This window comes from Amblyomma maculatum, chromosome 5 (assembly GCF_055883805.1).
Source record: "Amblyomma maculatum isolate TAMU_Amacu chromosome 5, ASM5588380v1, whole genome shotgun sequence".
In the NCBI taxonomy this organism is placed as follows: Eukaryota; Metazoa; Arthropoda; class Arachnida; order Ixodida; family Ixodidae; genus Amblyomma; species Amblyomma maculatum.
In genome coordinates, this window is record NC_139348.1 from 106,193,972 (window position 1) to 106,214,094 (window position 20,123).

The 20,123-nt window shown below is 46.4% G+C and overlaps 1 protein-coding gene across 1 annotated transcript; it reads right to left on the minus strand.

The window, feature by feature from the left end:
* Positions 1-4,654: 4,654 nt before the first annotated feature.
* LOC146189136 (uncharacterized) lies at positions 4,655-15,016 on the minus strand. The gene is made up of 4 exons (XM_084605185.1): positions 15,011-15,016; positions 13,324-14,117; positions 11,869-11,990; positions 4,655-4,923 (listed from the first exon to the last, which is right to left on the minus strand). Exons 1-4 carry the CDS (start codon positions 15,014-15,016, stop codon positions 4,655-4,657), a joined length of 1,191 nt encoding a protein of 396 aa, XP_084461311.1.
* Positions 15,017-20,123: the final 5,107 nt, after the last annotated feature.

Sequence of the window (20,123 nt, forward strand, 5' to 3'; positions counted from 1 at the left end):
AATTTTAAAATTTCAATGCTATTCGCTTCCTTTCTTTCATTAGCTTGATTGTGATGTAGCTTTTAGTCTTTCTCCAGCTCATTTCCTCTCTTTGCCTATCACTGGTTTGTTGGCCTGTCCTAATAAGTCGTGAAAGTTGTCCTACCTCAGTGTGGTTTATGTAGCAGTAGAGCTTATGTGAGTGGCCTCCTGTCACAAGTGCCTATGGGATCGGAAGTGCCTGTAAATAAAATAGAGTAAATAAATAAATAAAACAGTAGGTAAATAAATAAAAGAGATTTTAGGTACATAGGCAAAGTTAGACGACACACACTCAGCAACATGTTCATAAAGACATCGCACAGAATTACACAGTTCTCTTACATTTAAAAGCGACGTCGCAGGTACCTATACATGTCCGCACTTCGCGTGGGATGCACGGCAAAGGTGCCCGTATCCAAGCGCTTGGCACGAGAATTATTGCTCGGGCCAGAGGCACAAGCAGAGCTCAGAGCTATTAACAAACGCCTTTCTTTCTTTCTTTCTTACGTGGTCTCCACCTACTCTGTCCTTTAGAACGCGATCTCGCCAAGCGGGGAGGAGAAGGAAAGCCCATAGTAAAGTAGTGCGCCGCTGGCATATTGAATTAGAGGTCGCCGCTCGAATGGGTGTGGCTCCCTGCGTAGAGATGAGGTTGATCAGTCTACTACAACTGCAGTTCGTGACGCCGCAGTACCGCTGTGTCTCCTAGAAAGTAGCCTACACGCGGCGCGAGTCTGGATACCTTCTGCTCCACACTGCCAGCAGATATTCGTACATTCCTGTTTTCACAAAAATGGTTAGTTGGTTGGCTAGTTACGGTGGTTTCATGTCCCAAAGCGGCTCAGGTGATGAGAGACGCCGCAGTGAAAGTATCTAGAACCTTGGACTTCCTGGGGTTCTTTTACGTGCATTGGCGTCACATAGCACACGGATGCCTCTCCGCTTCGCCTCCATCGAAATGCAGGTGCCTATGGTCAGGACCGAATGCGAGTACTCGGGCGCAGTAGCCAGGCATCTTAACCACTGCACCATCGCTTTGGAGCAGCAAAAATACTTGAGCAGGCCTTCGAATACAGGTAGTAGAAAAATCTAAAACACTTTATTGGTTGCAACGCGAATTCAGGTCTTTCCGTAGCGGTTTCGCAAGTCTGGCTTGAACGAGGCTTCGTTATACTGTCCCTGCTTTTTGTGCATGCTCTATACTGCGTCTGTGTTTTTTCCTTTTTCCACTTCCAGGCTGTTCTTTATTAAGGCACATCATTCATTACGGACATTTTATTACAAAACCGTTTATGGTGTTTAATGTTACCGATAATTGGTATTGCTCATTCAGCTAGCCCATAAATTTGTCACCTGATTCTATTTTTTACATTCTACTATACGAGTTTTCCGGCTACAGAGCACATTACTGAAGTAGCATTTTGTCATCAATTGTTGCTGTGAAAACATCAATATTGTCCAAAAGTACCTTGAAGACCACAGACACAAGCTAAAGGCAATATCCGCAGCCAAACGGGCAAAAAATAATAAGGATCCGAGCGGGGATGTGTAACAGCCCAAAATTTCGAAGAGCAAAGTAAACGTAGATCAGAGCTGATTTCATAGTAAGAGGAATTCAGTTTCAAACGTTGCTCCTTTCTCCGCAGAGTCCGAATAATGTCCAATAAATAGCTTGTTTAGCTTTACTTCTCTAATGCACTCAACAGAAATCTCTCTGTCAAGGCGAGCCGAGAGCTTTTGCTTCCCACTCACTATAGTGAAACGCTTGTGGCATCCTCTCCTCTATCGCTGATGATCTGCTCTAATACAGGACATACCCGCCAAGTTATCACGCATACTCCACCGCAGCAGGTTCAGAGCACTATCTCTATTGTGCCCATTCATCAAGGTGGAGGTGATGCCGCAATCGACCAATGATATTACCGTTACAACAGATGTCTTTCTCGGCGCTCAGATAGTACGCCTGCCACGCTGCCTCATGCATACCATATCACATCATATTGTAGTGTCACGAAGTAGCGATTTGCAAAACTAATTTATTTACAGAGTACATGGACGTCACGGAACGGTGAGCGAACGGTCAGCTACTCAGCCGCGTGCCACCGCTCCTCCACCTGCTCATCTTCATCGCAGGGCTTGTGAGCAGCACAGCACTAATTCCCCCGGTTCAAAGCTGGTTCATGCGCAGCGTGTATATACATATGGTCACGGACAACCGGGCTAGACGTGACTAAAACGACGGGACGAAGCTGTACCAGCAGGCAAAGTTCGGCGCACAGCACGCGAGCCAACTTCAGTGTCCTCTTCTTCCAGGCGCAGCAAGAACATGGGGACACCAGGTGGCATTATATATATATATATATATATATATATATATATATATATATATATATATATATATACACGTTGTATATTTCTACATGAGTGTGTGTGTGTGCGTATTTACTGAGATATAACACTTTGTTCCTTGCAAAATATAGTATCGATGCTATCTAACTGAGGCGATAATTTCACAAAAAAATTACCATTAAATATAGGGCAGTTGAGATGGCCAACGAGCTACTGCTGTTTATCCCACATTGAAGCTCGTTCATGGCTTGACGACGCAGCCCTGCACAGGTGTTATGAATGTCCCAGCATCCACTTCAACCGGAGTGGTTGCCCTAGGGGCTCGTCTCCGGACATATTGCCGGAAGTCGTTCAGCAGGCGTTACGAATTGTGTAAAATGCTCGCGATTTGTCTACTTCGTGCTTGATCGGGAACATAACTGGAAAATACCGCGTCCAGGCGGTTCACACGAAGAGGAGCCAGAACTGTCCACCTGCGTGTGCTCTGCTGCTGTACCCTGTCAACCCCGCTTTCCCCAATCACGTCCTCGTCACCCTGCTGTGTTCCCGTGTGCAACGTGTAACAAAAACAGGAGAGGAGGCATTCTGTGCGAAATCTCGCGAGATGGTTGTATTTCGAATATGTAATAACCGAGGCGCAGATGCGCACATTGAGATGAGAACATTTTTACATTGAAGGAAGCGCGTTTTGAGATACGGCCGCTCTCCCACGCGGCTGGCAGCGCCTCGAGACTTGGAAGATTTACTGGCGAGACGGAAGCTTGTGGAATTGCCGAAGATACAGCTGTCTCGATCCAAGAGCTCGGCGACACGTTTCCGCGATGTCGTTTCTGCCAAGAGAAAAGGAAGACGGTGGAGTCATGTTACGCAAATCAAAGAGCTTGTTTTGGTCAAGAATTATTGCCATTGTGGATTCACATTCATGGGGTTTTGATTTACCTTGCCAACATTTCCGACCCATTCAAGCCTCATCGTTACGTCCTCTCAAAACAATTGTCATACCATAATTAAAATTTTGTGGCTCCTTCCTGTTCGTTTCAGTTTTTAACAGTAAAAATAAGCCGCTTTGAAGGTAAATAAGGCTAAGAACACACAGTTCATTCTACTTGCTCAACTGTTTATACCACAACGGTAAACTAGCGCCTCGCATAATTTGATCATGATATTTAAGAATGAAATGCTAAGCCCGCTACAAATCCGTGGAAGCAAATGAGAAGCACATTACAATACATATTTTATTATAGAAAGGTTATACGCTCTCAATTTGTGCCTCGCAACGATTACGAGAAAGTTATTGCTATTGCATCTTCCTGTCGTTTCACGAACTTTTACTTTTCATTCCTTACAGTTTGGCATAGCATCGTGAGATATAAAGTTTCCACAGGACATAGTTGTGTGATTATAAAAGAAGAAAAAAAATCAATACACATCTTCAAAGGTAGCATCTTCGTTGGTCATCTGACAAAAACGGACGGGAATACAGTAATTGCGGGACTTGACAACTCCTTTTGAGTGTCACAGCGGATTGGATCTCTTCTGGATGCTTGACAAGTTGGTCGAAATCTCCGGAGTCCTCCACTACGGCGTCTCTCATAGCCTGAGTTGCTTTGGGACGTTAAACCCCACAAACCAACCAACCATGCTTGACAAGTGGATCTATAGGCACGATTAAAAGGCTAAAAACGCTCCAGGAAAGAAAGTCATCATTCAAAACTAAAACGCTCCACGAGATCGGATGCTTCTCAATCGATTATTAACGTGTGTGATTATTCATTCTTTCTGCACAAGGGCACGACACCGTGCGTGAAAACCTCTAATAGCTTAGGGGCAAGACGTGTGAAGTGCTTCCTTCACGGCAGCATCGAAACTCGTGTCGGCAATCCCTTGTCTACATTCTTGGCTAGGCTCCAGTGCGGTTCACATCATGTCGGTCGTTGAGTTAGTTCCAAAGGAGATGAACACTTTCCAAGGTTACTAGAGAGCATTTCCGGAACCACCCATTTAATGGTAGCAGTGAATATTTCCGTGGGCTTTCAATGCATCTTTGAACTTCTGTTACGCCCCTTCCGTTAGTGCGTACCTTGGCTTGCACCGCTACTAACATCTTTATTTGCCTCTGCCTACCTTGCTCCAACCCTGAAACTGCATGGTATTTGATTTTTGCGTTGGCAGTTCAATGCTTTCTTCAAACATTCTCTCTGTCAATTCATTGTGAATTAAGATTTTAGTGAATTAGTGGCTCATGGTCTTCGTTGATTCTTTCGTTACTTACCATTCCAGTAGCTTACTTCTTCTTGCGGAGGGCGCAGCCGTAGCCTCCGAATCCATAGTTGAAGCCACTGAGGCCGTAGCCGTAGCCAAGGCCATAGCCGAGACCGTGGTATCCGAGACCGAAGGTCAGACCGTGTCCGTAGCCGAAGCCGATGGTAGCGACAGGGGCAGCGTCGACGGCAGCCACGGTTGGAGCAGCGACGACCGCGGGAGCATGGTGGACGGCGACAGGGGCGGCAACGGCATGAAGGACTCGTCGAGCGACGGCTACAGATGCGGCGACTGCGCGGACAACGGGGCGAGCAACGGCCACGTCAGCGGCGACGGCGACAGGGACGGCGTGGAAAACGGGATGGCAAATAAACGGGAATTTTGGCATACTCAGTCTTCAGTGTACATTGTTTCGTTCTGTCAAAATACCAGGCTGGAGGTTTAACTGCAATCATAAAAGTGAAGTAGATATTGCCTTTTCTTTACAACCAATGGCCGTATAGTGGTTGGGTTGTCTGAAGTAAAACTCTTTAAGCATTTGACACGATGTCTGCTTTTACATGCATAACTTTGGCTGGTGAACCTCAAACAGCTTGCTGTATCAAATGGTGATGACTGTGGTTGAGACCGATTATTTTCAATTCTAACAAATTGGCTTATTGAAGAATACAAGCACTTGAATTACTTACTCCTATTTTCGTACGGCTTCATGAGGAAGGTTTTCAGAAGTAAAGGCTCAGCTCCCACAAAAAAAAAAGGCATTGTTCCAATACCATCCAAAGGTGCGTCTTCTGGGATGCCTACCTGGCCTTCAGCCACATTTTTGAAAAATCTGCTTCCGCCGTAATTCTAAGCATCGGAATAGATCCCAGTGTGTCCCACCTACACAAAGCAAGGACCTAAATGGGCAAAACAAAATTCATTTATATCTTCTGGTTAATATTAGCCTCCAGGGCACACAAGCTGCACAGGGCTGCTATACTTGCATAAGCATTTCACCATACTTACTTATTGTTAGGCATGGGTAGCTTTATTGTAACAATGTAAATTACACAAGAATAATAAATGGCATTACCAATACATTAGACAATTGAGTGATTAAGAGTTGGAAATCAAATAAAATGCAAAAGAAATCAATCATACAAAAATTTCTGCCTTACTGATAATCTGCGCCAGACGTTGATCCTGCAGGTATCGCGTTAAGAAATCTCGTGTCTTTTTTCTTTTCTGGATACGAGGCAGAAGGGGCTCTACAAGGGGGTCGAGCTGCTGGGTGACATAGGCAGGTAGCTGCCGAGAAGAGAACAAGCCAGTGAGGTGGTAGCCCTTGGCATATTAACGTTAGTACGAAGTTCACAATAGCTTACTCTGTTTATTAATCCACGTCCCTGTCACGAAGCAGCGGCAAGAGGTTGCAGCCTTGGCCCAACCGAGCGCGTTCCTGCAAAGCTGGGCGCAACCACCACCGCCTCAGCCCGTAACCTGATCTTTCATCTGCCTTTCGCAACTCTTCCAGCCTGACCATATCTGAGTTACAAAGGAGAATAGAAATGATCTCTTCATCATCTGAAATGGTCACAATCGCTTACCCGTTACAAGCGCGCAACTGGGAAATAAAAAACAACTGCGATAAAACAGCGCAGTCAGTGTGCAGCCACGCAACAGACAAAAGAAAAGCGCGCGAACTGACTCCGGGGCTCACGTACGCTCTCGCTTCATTCGCGAACTTCCGATACCGGAAACGAAATAGCAGTGAGATATCGTTGCTTTCGTGAAAAAACCACAAGCTGCCGCAGTTCCGCGTCAGTTTCACCCTTACTGGAGAATTAGATGATATTCGGCGGAGCCAATCCGCTTCGCTCGCCGAAAATTTGCTGTAGTGTGAATGCGGCTGTAGCGGCTGTAGGCGGTAAATTCAATATCTGTATTGGAAAGTGCATGTTCCTGAGAGCATGGCGGGGATCTGTTTTAATAAATTTACTTGAATTCTTGCAAGTACAGTTTTTATATGTTATATATAAACGTTTCAGCAACTTCTTAGGATGGCCGTTTGCCGTTGTTCAGCGTAAGCTGTAGGCGAATCATATTGTAGCAGCAACCAGAGCCTAACCGTTCCGACAATACGGTACCATTATTTTGAGCGTGACCTTTATAGACGCCCTGTGTACTTAATACATGCAAGCTTCCTGTCTAAAATAAACGTGTCCATTGTTGGCAACTAGCGTGCCCAGATTTCTTGATAGCTTCTAGATGAAAAAAAAAAATGACTCTCAGTGGACCACAAGTTCAGGCCTACACGGCTGCAATCAAAGTGATCAAACATACCTACTAGATAAATAGATGTAATAACACTAGTAACACCAACAAGGAGTGACTAAGGAGAAAAGCGGGCCCAGCAGTTACATTCATCATGAGAAGAGCAGCAAGAAAGTATCAAGCAAGTGAGAATGGGGAGATGGTAATAGAGCTACAACGTCGTAACGAACGTACTTATCCAGCAACCCCTCTCCTTTGAGTGATGCCTACATGCCTGGATGCCATAGTGACTGTGGCGTCAGCCGCCTCACCGGTTGCCACAGCAACTTTGACGGCAGCCATATGCGAGCCACTGAAGCGTTTACTTCGACGACGGCATGAACAACTGACACCCCTGTGGCACGGTTACTGTCCCCAATCACCTGTGCCGCGACATTCGTTATTATGGCATGATTACCGACCTACAGATGAGTGCAGAGTTCTCTACTGTCAAAATAGGTTGGTTTGTGGGGTTTAACGTCCCAAAGCAACTTAGGCTATGAGAGACGCCGTAGTGGAGGACTCCGGAAATTTCGACCACCTGGGGTTCTTTAACGTGCGCTGACATCCCACAGCACACGGGCGCCTTGCTTTTCGCCTCCATCGAAAAGCGGCCGCCGAGGCCGGGATTCGATCCCGCGTCCTTGGGAACAGTAGTCGAGCGCCGTAACTACTGCGCCACCCCGGCGGGGTTACTGTCAAAATAAATGTCACGCAACAATGTATGCAACTCCACCTACATGCTGGAAATAAAGACGGTACGCACACCTTTCTAACCATTTCCATTTTCTGCCAAGCAAAACCGTCAGGTAAAATATGTGGATCATGAATAAGACTAACCGACATTAGAAACTGAAGAGGAAACCATAGAGACAGTAAATGGTGTGGACTACTGGAACACCAGAGGAGAGGGCAGCGAGGATGTAAATTGACCGTAATAGAAAACATGTTGCGCCCTGTTGAGCCAGGACGTCTTACCGCCATCGCATGACCATTGGTCTGAGCATGATTGAACCTTCTTAACCTTTTATGCCGTCCTTCATTTCCGGGAGAATGTCAGTTTCTACACGCTTTTTTTTTTTAAAGAGAGCGAATTTGAAGCCTCATATCTGCTCTGATGACTACGTTCAATTGTAGAGTTAATGCTTCTCAGGATCGCAAATAATCCAGCTCAGTTAGTTTCTGTGCACCGACCCTCACTTGATATCCTTATGCAAAGTGGCGCTCTACATAGTTGTTTGCCTTTTTTTAACCTGTTTTGCGAGGAAAGGCCGCGCACGGCTTATCACCCAGAATATCTGCGCTCTTTCAATGTTACATCTATAGCAGAATAATTAAAACCAGATTTTCGTGGAGGTACTAGCCAAGAGGTCGACAATCTGTGAGTCTGCGCATATCAAGGTAGTCATTTGTCGTTAGATGCTGTAATCACGCAACGGCCGGTGGTTAGGTCAGCCATTAGCGTCTGCCGAATTTGCAGGGCATGCGGTAAAGGTTCTTGGTATATTTTTGCTCTGCATTTCTTTCGCCATTCACGCACATAACATTGCATCATAAAAATACAATCGAAACAGCGCGTACCCACAAAGCCTGAGCTAATTCCCTATTGCCTGTACGTTTGACGCATAAATTTTTCGAAAAGCGCAAGTTTTCAGCCTTTATCCTAGTCGAAAAACTACAGAATTCCGAAAAAATACGACAAAATGATCTGTAGCTCTGTCGTAAACGTCAGGAGTTTCTGTTGTTCTGCAGTACTTTCGTGTAGTCCTGTAGTTACTACCGTCGTACTTTCTGCACCCTGTAGTTTTGCAGTACTTTTTTGTTCTAACAACTGAAAATTTTGACCTTACCGCAGAAATGCTTGTTGTCACAACAACATTGACAACAGAAACTCTTCCCCAGCTTTTTCCGACTGGGATGAAAAAAAAATATTTGCATAGATTCAATTTACATCTTTGCAGACCCATATATCTGCAGATAATATTTTGGGAGTCTTCTCATTTGTAGATTATAATGGTCAAACAAGCACCCCATTGTTTTCTGCGGCAGCGTTTGACGCGAAAGCAGGACAGCATCAAAAGCTAGATATTGCCACGCATCGCAAGGTTGGACCATTTCCATAAACTTATTCACTACAGCAGCGCACAATATTCCACAGTTAAGTAGCAATTGTTGTAAAAAACGCACCTCTCTCGTTTTCACTGGCTGACTAAATGACTCAATGCGACCGCCGTACAATCTTTATCGGCAAATAAATTCATGAAATATGACAAAACTATATAATTTTCCTTTAAAGCGAGTAAAAGTGAAGGCAGTGAGATTCATCTTTAATATCTGTATATTAGTAGATCTCCGAACTAGTTACTCCTGAACGCCAGTATTCTTACACTCGTAGCAGAGGGAAATCTAGCACGCTCAAAGTTCATGCACCAGCAACTTCTTAAGGTTATAGACATGGACATAGATAAGGGCCACAAAGTACAAGCACACTGGGACGCTAAGCGACCAGCCCTGTCATACAAGCTGCAAGTTTTCATTTCTTTCACCAGCCCTGACCCTGAAATTCTTAACAGCACTACAATTGATAGCTTTGTATCCCTGCTTATAAACCAATTACAGCAAACTTAGTTTTCAAATATTAATGCTATTACTTTTTTCTTCCATGAGCTTGATTGTGATCTACTTTTTTTTCTCTTTTGTCAGCTCATTTCTTCTCTTTGCGTCTCACTGGTTTGTTGGCCAATCATATACAGCTTGGCAACAGTACTAATATATTGTGAAAGCCTTCCCACTTCAGTCTGTTTTAAGTGTCCTCTGCCAACAAACCCGATTTGGATTGGAAATGTCTCTAAATTGAACAAATGGATAAAAAGAAGGTTTAGCTACACAGGCAAAGTTAGACGACCAATTCCCAGCAATATGTTCATAAAGACATCGCACAGAATTACACAGTTCTCTTACAATTAAAAGCGACGTCGTAGGTACTTATACATATCAGCACTTCGCGTGGGATGCATGGCAAAAGTGCCCGTGTTCAAGCGCTTGGCAGGAAAATTATTGTCCGGACCAGAGGCACAAGCAATGCTCAGAGCTAATAACGAACTCCTTTCTTTCTTTCTGAAGTGGTCTCCTCCCACTGCGTCCTTCCAACCACGATCTCGCCAAGCAAGGAGGAGAAGGAAAGCCCATAGTAAAGTAGTGCGCCGCGGGCATATTGAATTACAGGTCGCCGATCGAATGGGTGTGGCTCCCCGCTTAGAGATGAGATTGATAAGTCTACTATGACTGCAATTCGTGATGTCGCAGTGCCGTTGAGCCTCCAAAGAAGTCACTTTAACGCGCCTGTCTGGATGCCTTCTGCGGCATGCGGCAAGCATATATTCGTACATTCCTGCTTTGACAAAAATCGTTGATTGGTTGGTCCCAAGTAGGTATTCGTACACTGCTGTTTTTCAAGAATGGTCAGTCGGCCGGTTAATGCGGTTTAACGTCCCAAATAGACTCAGGCGAGGAGAGATGCCTCAACGCAGGCATTCAGAAACTTCGACTTCCTGAAGTTCTTGGGCACTGACGTCATTCAGCATACGGATGCCACCCCCCCTCCCCCTTACTCGGTATTACATAACAAATATGAAGGGCCTTTCAAAAGCCGCACAGCCGTCCAGACATCTGATTAGCATTGTAAATATTGTTACGTGGAAGATTTACAGTCCCAAAGCTGTCCGCACAACTATACGTTGATGAGGGCACCGATCTCACAACACTCAGCGTCGTCGTCTTCTCGGAGTCTGTCGCACTTCTTCATCCTCATCACGAACAGCGAATAAAGCTAAGTAACAATATGAACAACATATTAGTCAATGTTGAGGTCTCGATCATACATAGAGCTTTCGTTGAACTGTCGCTGTTTGTTACACACGGCTTCATATACGCCGAAATGTTGAAAACCTCCCTGACGACACCACAATCAGCAGGCGGTTTCAACGTTCCATTTCTGGTGTTGTGGAACCAACCTCAGTAACAATATAATACGAAAAAAAAACCTTTGACTGCATGCAGGCGGCTATAGACATTTTCTTTATCTGTTTAACTATCAGTCATTTTACCTATCCAAACTCCACAAGGTGGCTTATCAGGATAGCCACTTGACAACATGCCTGCTTGATGGCTGGAAGGAGCTCCGACTAGAAAGTGCTAGTCCATGACCCACTAACGTTATTTTGCCGTATGTCCGTCCCCAGTCTTTCTTAATAATTATCGCAAGCCAATGGGCCTGCACTTTGATGATTCTGATATTAGTTAACTTAAGAAAACGAAACATTCTCTACATATACCACTTTCTTTCTTGCAAAATATATCATCAATGTTATGTAACTAAGACGATAATTTCACACAAATTATTAATAATATTATGGCATTTTAGACGGCTAACGAGCTACTGCCAGTTTATTCTACAGGGAACCTCGTTCCTTGGCTTATTGATGCAGCCTTGCACAGGTGTTATAGCTGCTCCAGCATCCATTTCGACCGAGGTGGTAGACGGAGGGGCTCTCCTGCGGGCATATTGCCGGAAGTGGTTCAGCGGGCGTTGCCAACTGCGTCAAGTGTGTGTGATGTATCTACTTGATACTTGATCGGGAACATAAACTGGTAAAAAGCGCATCGAGACGATGCACGCGACGAGGAACCAGGCCAGTTCATCTCCATGTGCTCTGCTGCTATACTCTGTCCGCCCGCCTTTCCCCAATCACGTCCTCGTCACCCTGCAGTGTTCCTGGGTGCGACGTGTAACAAAAACAGGAGAAGAGACATTCGGTGCGAAATCTGACGAGGCGGTTGTATTTCGAAAATGTGACAACCGAGGGCCAGCAGCGCACGTTGAGATGAGGACATTTTTACACTGAAGGACGCGCGTTTTGAGATACGGCCGCTCTCCCACACGGCTGGCAGCGCCTCGAGACTTGGGAGATTTACAGGCGAGACCGGGTACGCAGGAGCTGGTGGAACTGCCGAAGATATAGCGGTCTCCGGGAGCTCGACGATACGGTTCCGCGATGTCGTTTCTGGAAAGAATAAAGGAATACGGAGGAGCGATGTTACGCAATGCAAAGCGCTTATTTTCGTCAAGAATTATTGCAATTGTGGAAGGAAGGGTGAGGGTTGAGCCTCACCCTTGCCTCCTCTCAACAAATTATCATCCCATAATTGAAACTCTATGGGGCCTCCTTGTTCGTTTCACTCCTTAACAGTAAACATAAGTCGCTTTGTGGGTAAGCAATGCTAAGAACACACAGTTCATTGTACTTCTCCTAGCTCAGCTGCTTCACCGACAACTGTAAGCCAGCGCCTCATATATTTTGATGATGATATTGAATAAGGAAAGCTAGATCCACTAAACGTCCGCGGAAGTAAATGAATTGCACATTACAACAAACGTTGTATTATCGTTATACGCTCTCAATTTGTGCCACACGCCAATTACCAGAAAGTTATTGTCATTGCGACTTCCTGCCGTTTCACAAACTTTTTCTTTTCATTCCTTCCTGTTCAACAATGCATCGTGAGATATAAAGTTATAACAAGAGATAGCTGTGTGATTGTAAAAGGAGAAATAAATAAAAAATGAATACTCGTCTTCAAAGGTAGCATCTTCTCTGACCCCCGACAAAAATGAGCAAGAATAGAGTAATTGCGGGACTTCGACAACCTCTTCTGAGTATCCCAGCAGATTGGATCTCTTTTGGAGGTTTGACAAAAGGATATACAGGCGCTGTTAGAAGCCTGAAAACGCTCCGAGGAAGAAAGTGATCATGCGAAATAAAATCGCCCCACTAGATCGGTTACTTCTCAATCGATTATTAGCGTTTGGGTCATTATTGCTTGCCCCATAAGGGCAGGACACCCTACGCAATAAGCTCTAATGGCTTTGAGGTAAGCTGTGTTAAGTGCGCCCTTCATAGCAGCATCGATACGTACATCTGTGATTCCGTGTCTGCCTTCTTGGCTTGGCTCCAGTGGGTTTCACAGCATGTCGATCTTTGAGTTTGTTCCGAAGGGGATGAACGCTGTCCAAGCTAACTAAATAGAGAGTATTTCCGGAACCAGCCATTTATTTTAGTAGTGAATATTTCTATGGGCTTTGAGCGCATCTACCAGTTTCTGTTAGATACCTTCCCTCAGTGCGTAACGCTTGCATCGTTACTAACATCCTTGTTTGCCTCTACCTGTATTGCTCCAGCTGTGAAGCTTAAATGTTATTTGGGTTTTCCAGTTGGTAGTTCAACGCTTCCTGCAAACATTCTCTCTGTCAAGTGATTGTGAATTATGAGTTATTAGTGAATTAAAGGCTCGTTGTATTCTCTGATTTATCCGTTACTTACCATTCCAGTAGCTTACTTCTTCTTGCGAAGGGCATAGCCGTAGCCTCCGAGGCCATAGTTGAAGCCGCCGAGGCCGTAGCCGTAGCCAAGGCCATAGCCGAGACCGTGGTATCCGAGGCCGTAGGTCAGGCCGTGTCCGTAGCCGACTCCGATGGTAGCAACAGGGGCAGCATGGACGGCAGCAACGGCAGGAGCAGCGACGACCGCGGGAGCATGGTGGACGGCGGCCACAGCGGGAGCGGCGACGGCGACAGGGGCAGCGACGGCATGAACGACGGGGCGAGCGACAGCTACGGGGGCGGCGACGGCGTGGACAACGGGGCGAGCGACGGCCACGGGGGCGGCGACGGCGACAGGGGCGGCGTGGAAAACGGGACGGGCCACGGCGACTGGAGCGGCGACAGCGTGGACAACGGGCCGGGCCACGGCGACTGGAGCGGCGACAGCATGGACAACGGGGCGAGCGACGGCCACTGGAGCAGCGTAGGCTACCGGGCGAGCCACAGCCACTGCCGGAGCGTGGTGGACTACGGCGGCAGGGCGGGCGTAAGCAACCGCGGGAGCGGCGATGGCGCCCCCAAAGACATGACCAAGACCAGAGTAGCCGTAGCCGAGACCGAGACCATGGCCATAGCCGTAGCCGAGACCAAGACCATGACCGTATCCGTAGCCGAGACCGTAGCCCAGGCCGTGGTATCCGACACCATAATGGCCAAGGCCGTAGCCGAGACCGCCGTAGTGACCGAGGGCAAGGCCACCGGTGTAGCCGCCAAGGCAGGTGGCGACGAGGCCAAGGAATACGGCGAGCTTCTGCAATTACATGAAGGAAAACAGTGACCTCAGAGATTCGCAGCGGCTTGAGCCAGCTAACGAAACATGAACGGCTGAGTAAGAAATTTATTGCCATAGTAACTGAGACTTACTTAAAATGAAACATATGCGCTAAAGCAAAAGACCAGCTGTTTTACAGCCTCCCGGCGCCCTCCATGTAAGGTATCTGTAAGGATAATATCTAAGACTGCCCACGTGGTCGACATTTCCGGAGTCCTCCAGTACAGCGTCTCTCATAGCGTTAGTCGCTTTAGGACTTTCAACCCCACAACCCTAACCAAACTAAGGCTGCTTTTGTGCTTCTATGAAATGTGAGACCGCCTATTCCCTTAAGAGCAGAGGCACACTCTGGAAGAGGGCGTAAAAGGTGAATACATCGACTGTTATAACTGACAGCCACGCTATTGGGTCATGCCGCTGCTCAGCTTTTTGCTCAACAGAGTGCACCCAGATGCTTTGGCAAAGGCAGCCATCTTGCAAATGGTTAACGTTTCGAGGCATATTTTCTCTACTTCCTCCAGGTTTCCCAGAAGCTACCCGTTTCAAATCAGTCGTTGGGGGATTACAACTGACTTCCGACTGCATTGCCCCAATAGAATTAATTCGTCATAGTCCCACCTAAACTATGTACTGGGCTCTTCAGGTGGCACCCGTGACGATGTTAGCTGTGGCTTTACGCATCTGTATTATTTCAGTGCGGAACAAAAGGACAGCCCGGCAGCTTCTCGACCCTTCAAACTCATCTTCGTCGAAATCCTTCGGTCGCGGTACGGTACATCACCGAATCATCGCAGAATGATCCGCGGCCGAAGAAGAAGCACCGTAATCCTCTAGAGACGGCGACTCCCGAGACTGGGCCCACGGACACTTACCAGCATGATTGCAGCAGTTCCGGTTGGGTCCGAAAGATCAAGGGTGCCTGCTGCTCTGGCGGCTGGTGGGCGCTTATATACCTGTGTCCCCCCGAAGGGTCCTTTGCTCTGTGTGATCGTCGGCCTCACCCTTCCTCGGAACGGACGTGGGGGCGAGAGTGGATTGAGGAGGAAAGGTGATCCTACGTGTGCTTCCAGGCACCTTGAGAAAGGTGGCCCGGGCAAAGGGACGTTTGACGTTGTGCAAGGCAGGAGAGCGTTATTCGGCTTTCCTATCTCGGCGGTGCCGGAGAAAACAGCCTACCCCGCGTCACTCTCCCTCTGAGAGCGCGTGCGCGCGCGCACTCCGCAGTATGATACCTTCGCTGTGGCGCTCTTGAAAGTGGGTTATCAATGCCTGCATCGCTTGTGGCGCTGGCTGTCTGCACACGCGCGCACGCACGCGTGAGAAGGTAGCGCGAGCATTATGTGCCTTTCTGCTCGTTTCAGTCGCTTTCTAAAGTATTTTTCGATCCGTCTTGAAATCAAATGAGCCGTACAATAGCCGCAACGGTAACAAGGCGAAGAGGGGTCACCATGAGCGAGTGCGCGCAGTTACTGCCTGGCATTCACTCTCTCTGACAATCCACGTTTTTCTTCACAGTCACCCATGTCATCCAAAAGCTTATCGACTTCATGTCCCAGCTTCTGGGTGGTGCTGCCGGGAGAAATTTCGAAGCACTTGGATCGCACCGAAATTTCTGATAGCCATCAAAAGAGCGTGCTTGGCATAGTGGGGAATATCTCCTTATCTCCTATACGCTTCCACACAGAAGCGCCGTTTCTTCTTGTTTTCTTTTGAATGGCTCAGTGTAAAGTTTGTACTCTTCCACAGCTTTCACCTTCATCGTCCCAACTCTTGAAGATAACGAGGGAAATCGTCAGACAGCTTTCAATGGTATTCAGTGGCCCCTCATTTTTCCGTCCGCAATTGCAGGAGTTGCACTTACCTGGCGCCATTTTAATTCGCGGGATGCTATGGGCGGTCTCCTTTGGAATTGGTGCCAGGGAAAAATAGCGCTTGTAGGTACGGAGTGTTATCTCCCCAGCCATACGTAAGATAAAGAACGGAGGTATGGAACCGTAAACGAAACACCTCTTGAAAGCTGATCGCAAGAAGAAGACCCTGGCGGAAGGCTCATGCCCCCACTATTGAGTTCGCCTGCGTAAAGTTGTAGACATTCTACAGTCGCGATGGTGCAGCTGGTATAGTTTTCGAAGGACGTTTTCAGAGTGTTTTGCCAGACCAACTTCTTAACATTTTCTTTATGAATAATGTGTCCATTTAGATTTTTCTTCGATAGCGTGTGCGTGTCATCGTTTCCTACCGGAATATATCGGGACGCTCTCGGTGCTCGTCACATTTGCGACTGCAGCTGAAACAGCCCTCTGTCGACTAACTGCAGAATATCATCGAAATGTCACCGAACGGAGCATTGCGGTGGAATATTCATCGCCGCTAATTAACCTTAAAATCAACGCCCCAACGCTACACACACACATATATATATATATATATATATATATATATATATATATATATATATATATATATATATATATATATATATATATATAAAAAGCCCTCAATGCGTCCCGTTTCAATCAATGTACGGCTTTACAGCAGCTTCCTGTTTCACATATGCCACTCTCATCGTAATTTGGCAAGCACTCCGAGATAATGACTATCAACTTACCGCTATCGCTAAGGAGGAAAGTATACAACAGTTGCATCTTACCTGCAATTACCCATGGGGCTGAAACGTGGAAGCTAACAAAAAAGGTTCTACTTAAGTTGAAGACAACACAGAGGGCTATGGAAAGAAAAATGGTAGGGATAACGTTAAGAGATAGGAAACGTGCAGACTGGGTCAGAGAAATAACTCAAGTCACTGACATTCTAATTGAAATCAAGAAGAAATGGGGCATGGGCAGGACATATAGCACGAAGAAAGGATAACCGATGGTCGCTTAGGGCAACAAACTGGATTCCAAGGGAAGGAAAGTGTTAATTGGAGGACTATGGGAGAGGCCTTCGCCCTACAGTGGATATAGTCTGGCTGAGGATGATGCTGATGATGATTCTCATCGTTCATGTTTATGAGGCACGTTGTGCATGTGTTTATGCGTCACGAAAGGAAGCAAGGCTGCACGTCTCAATGATACGTCATTTTCAGCTGCAACGCAGTCCGGTGGTGTTGCGCGGCTGGATGTTGAACTAAGATCACGGTGGAGGAGCGTGCTGTCGTAACTTTAGTTCATTTATCCCACGTGATATAACCTATGTCACATACACCCAAGAACACCTTCGTCTCCAGGCAAATATAATCTTCAAGTCAAGAGCCTGGGAAGAGTGGGACGTCTCTTCCATTTCCCTCCTGTTAGTCCTGCTAGTATGATATGCGCTATGTGGTGGTTGAAAACTGCCTATTTATATTCGCCTACTCTCATGGAGCCCGCTCCGCTTAACCAAGAGACCGTCGCTTATTAGCTCTCCACGTTATGTAGTCTGTCAAGCTTCATTGCTCTATTTAGTCTAAGCCAGGATACTAACTATCCTTCGTTCTTCATTGACCGTTCTTCTGGTCGCTTAGCTTTATCTGTATTCGTTTCTTTATTAGTCTATTGCGCCTGTCGCACAGTATCCATTAGATTTGAGAAGATTGATAGATCATGCAGTGGGGCTAGTTGGTTTTTCATGACTAGAATTGCGCGCAGGATGGGACGAGAGGAAGAGACCACACGAGTACCCGTGTCGTCTTTCTCGCTGCCGTCCGGTACTGTGTGCGAATTTTAAGAAGGTCCACCAGAAGGACGGCTGTGAGGAGGCGGTCTGTGACCCTATACGTCATGCATCTAAAAATTCTGCCTCGGTGAATGAAACAAAAAGCTTTCAACTATAATAATTCGGCTGCTGCTTGGAATTTAGCCAAGCCTATGTCCTGCAACGACCCGCGCATATGAAAAAACATTATTCCAATCTATGCTTAGTTTCGCAGGTTCAGGTGAGCGACACGAGGAAATCAGTTCAATGAGCTCTGTGCTAATGTGCGGATGTTTATTCTGCAAATTAATACGGCGTCCATTTACATAACATGCTTCGACAGCGGCGGACTATTTCATAAGTCTATAATGAGCGGTGAGAATTTTATCGGGAAAAGTTGGGAAATGGACGGTGATGAATTTTTGCCCTCTGCTGTCACGCAGTCTAGTTTTCGATATTTTACGGGCGCGGCAACAGGGGACGAGGAACAAGAAGAGACGACAAGACAAGCGCTCGGTTGTCTTGTCGTCTCTTCTTGTTCCTCGTCCCCTGTCGCCGCGCCGGTAAAATATCGAAGATGAACCAACTAGCTCAAATCTCTGTGTTACTGCAGTCTAGTTTGTACTGGTACTAGAGCAGACGCACGAGCACTGATGTGGACTCGGGTACAGAGAAGGAGGGCCAACAGTTTTCTCAAACAAAATTAGTTGTGGTTTAACTCTGGTTATACCCTAGTTGAATTGCGATAGCAACGGCGTAAGTTGCTTTTTCCTGCTACATTATTCCCCTATCACGCCCTATAAGTGTAAGGTGCTACATTGTTGGGGACACGTAAGCTTATCCTATAAGATTATGACGCGATAGCGTAAGCTACCAGCCCACATATAAATGAGAAGGGTTCAATTTTGCTGAGCCGAATGTGGAGCGAAAGCATTAGCTGCCGGTTACCGAGCGTTCTTCTTCTTCTTCTTCTTCTTCTTCTTCTTCTTCTTCTTCTTCTTCTTCTTCTTCTTCTTCTTCTTCTTCTTCTTCTTCTTCTTCTTCTTCTTCTTCTTCTTCTTCTTCTTCTTCTTCTTCTTCTTCTTCTTCTTCTTCTTCTTCTTCCTCTTCTTCTTCTTGATCTTCTTTTTCTTCTTCTGCATCTTCGTTTTCCTCTTCTTCTCCTTCTTCTTCATCTACCATGGCTACGGCCGGTGCGGCGCGATGAGGCGAAACCTAGAGTAGTATTGCTATCGCAATAAAAGCCTCTCTGTCAATGGCTTTTGAACCCAGCCAGTGGCAAAGAGATCAGTTTCGATAGCCTTGCATTAGTTTTTCGTTGTGGTTTTTGTTTCACAAAACAATACAGACTGATCGAAAGAGCTGGCTACCTGGATAGCGCAGTGAAAAGTGAATGTAAACTGGCCCACTCTGCACATGCGCCATCTTGGTAGTGAGTTCAGGTCCGGAGCTTTCCGGTCATCCATACTACGCTTCGGATGCCGTCGTCTTTCCGTCTTCCCATCCCCTAAAAAAGCTCCACTACAACTCATTAATTAAGCCTCCTTCATCCTAATAAATGTATAAGGAACTCGATACATACTCAGGCAACTGTGTCAACACGTGGGGAAGCAAAAGCAAAGCATCCTAAAAATGTGCTAAACTGAAGCTAAATACCGCTTCCGTGTGTATATCGGCTAAACGATCGTTCAATACTGCTTCCACATGCATACTCATTCTTAGCTAAGCTAAACCACCTCATACATTTGTTTTTCTTGGTGGGCTATTGAGACGAACACACCGTTGAGAGGTCCTGGTTGTCACTGTCAGGGTAAACTTCCCGCTTTCTAGCCACTAGAAACAACCAGAGAGCAAGGGAAAGTGCCCCCTCAAATAACCATATATCGGTGGAGACATTCTCCATCGGCATGACGCGCCAGTGTTATCGACTCCTTTTTGCCAGCTCTGCCTGTGGATCATCATTCATGTTACTGCACTTTGCTTCGCTAATTACTAACTTTCTAATTATTTTCCCTCATTATTCTCACCATTATTCCAATCATTGTCGTAAGCTATACCGTATTATATCAAAGGCCATTCAGTATAAGTATAGAGAGGCCCACTTTAACCAAAGCCGAGCAAGCACGCCTGCGTCGCATAGGGATTGCATTTCTAACCCGAGATCCGAAGGCCCTGGTAAGTTGTCACACGTTCCCTCTCAGAGACGAAGCCTGAGTTGGCATGGGCTACAGCTCTGCCGTGTCATGCGGGCTCGTAACAACCTCTGAGTGCGTGGTCATTCCACAGGCCGGCTACTTCCTATTAAAGCCG

What these genes read in the sequence shown, in the direction of transcription:
- LOC146189136 (XM_084605185.1), bottom strand. An exon ending in TATGCCCTTCGCAAGAAGAA is followed by an intron (nt 11,991 to 13,323) that starts GTAAGCTACTGG and finishes TATTCTTTCCAG; the next exon opens with AAACGACATCGCGGAACCGT. An exon ending in GTCTCGAGGCGCTGCCAGCC is followed by an intron (nt 4,924 to 11,868) that starts GTGTGGGAGAGC and finishes TTGTCCGCGCAG; the next exon opens with TCGCCGCATCTGTAGCCGTC.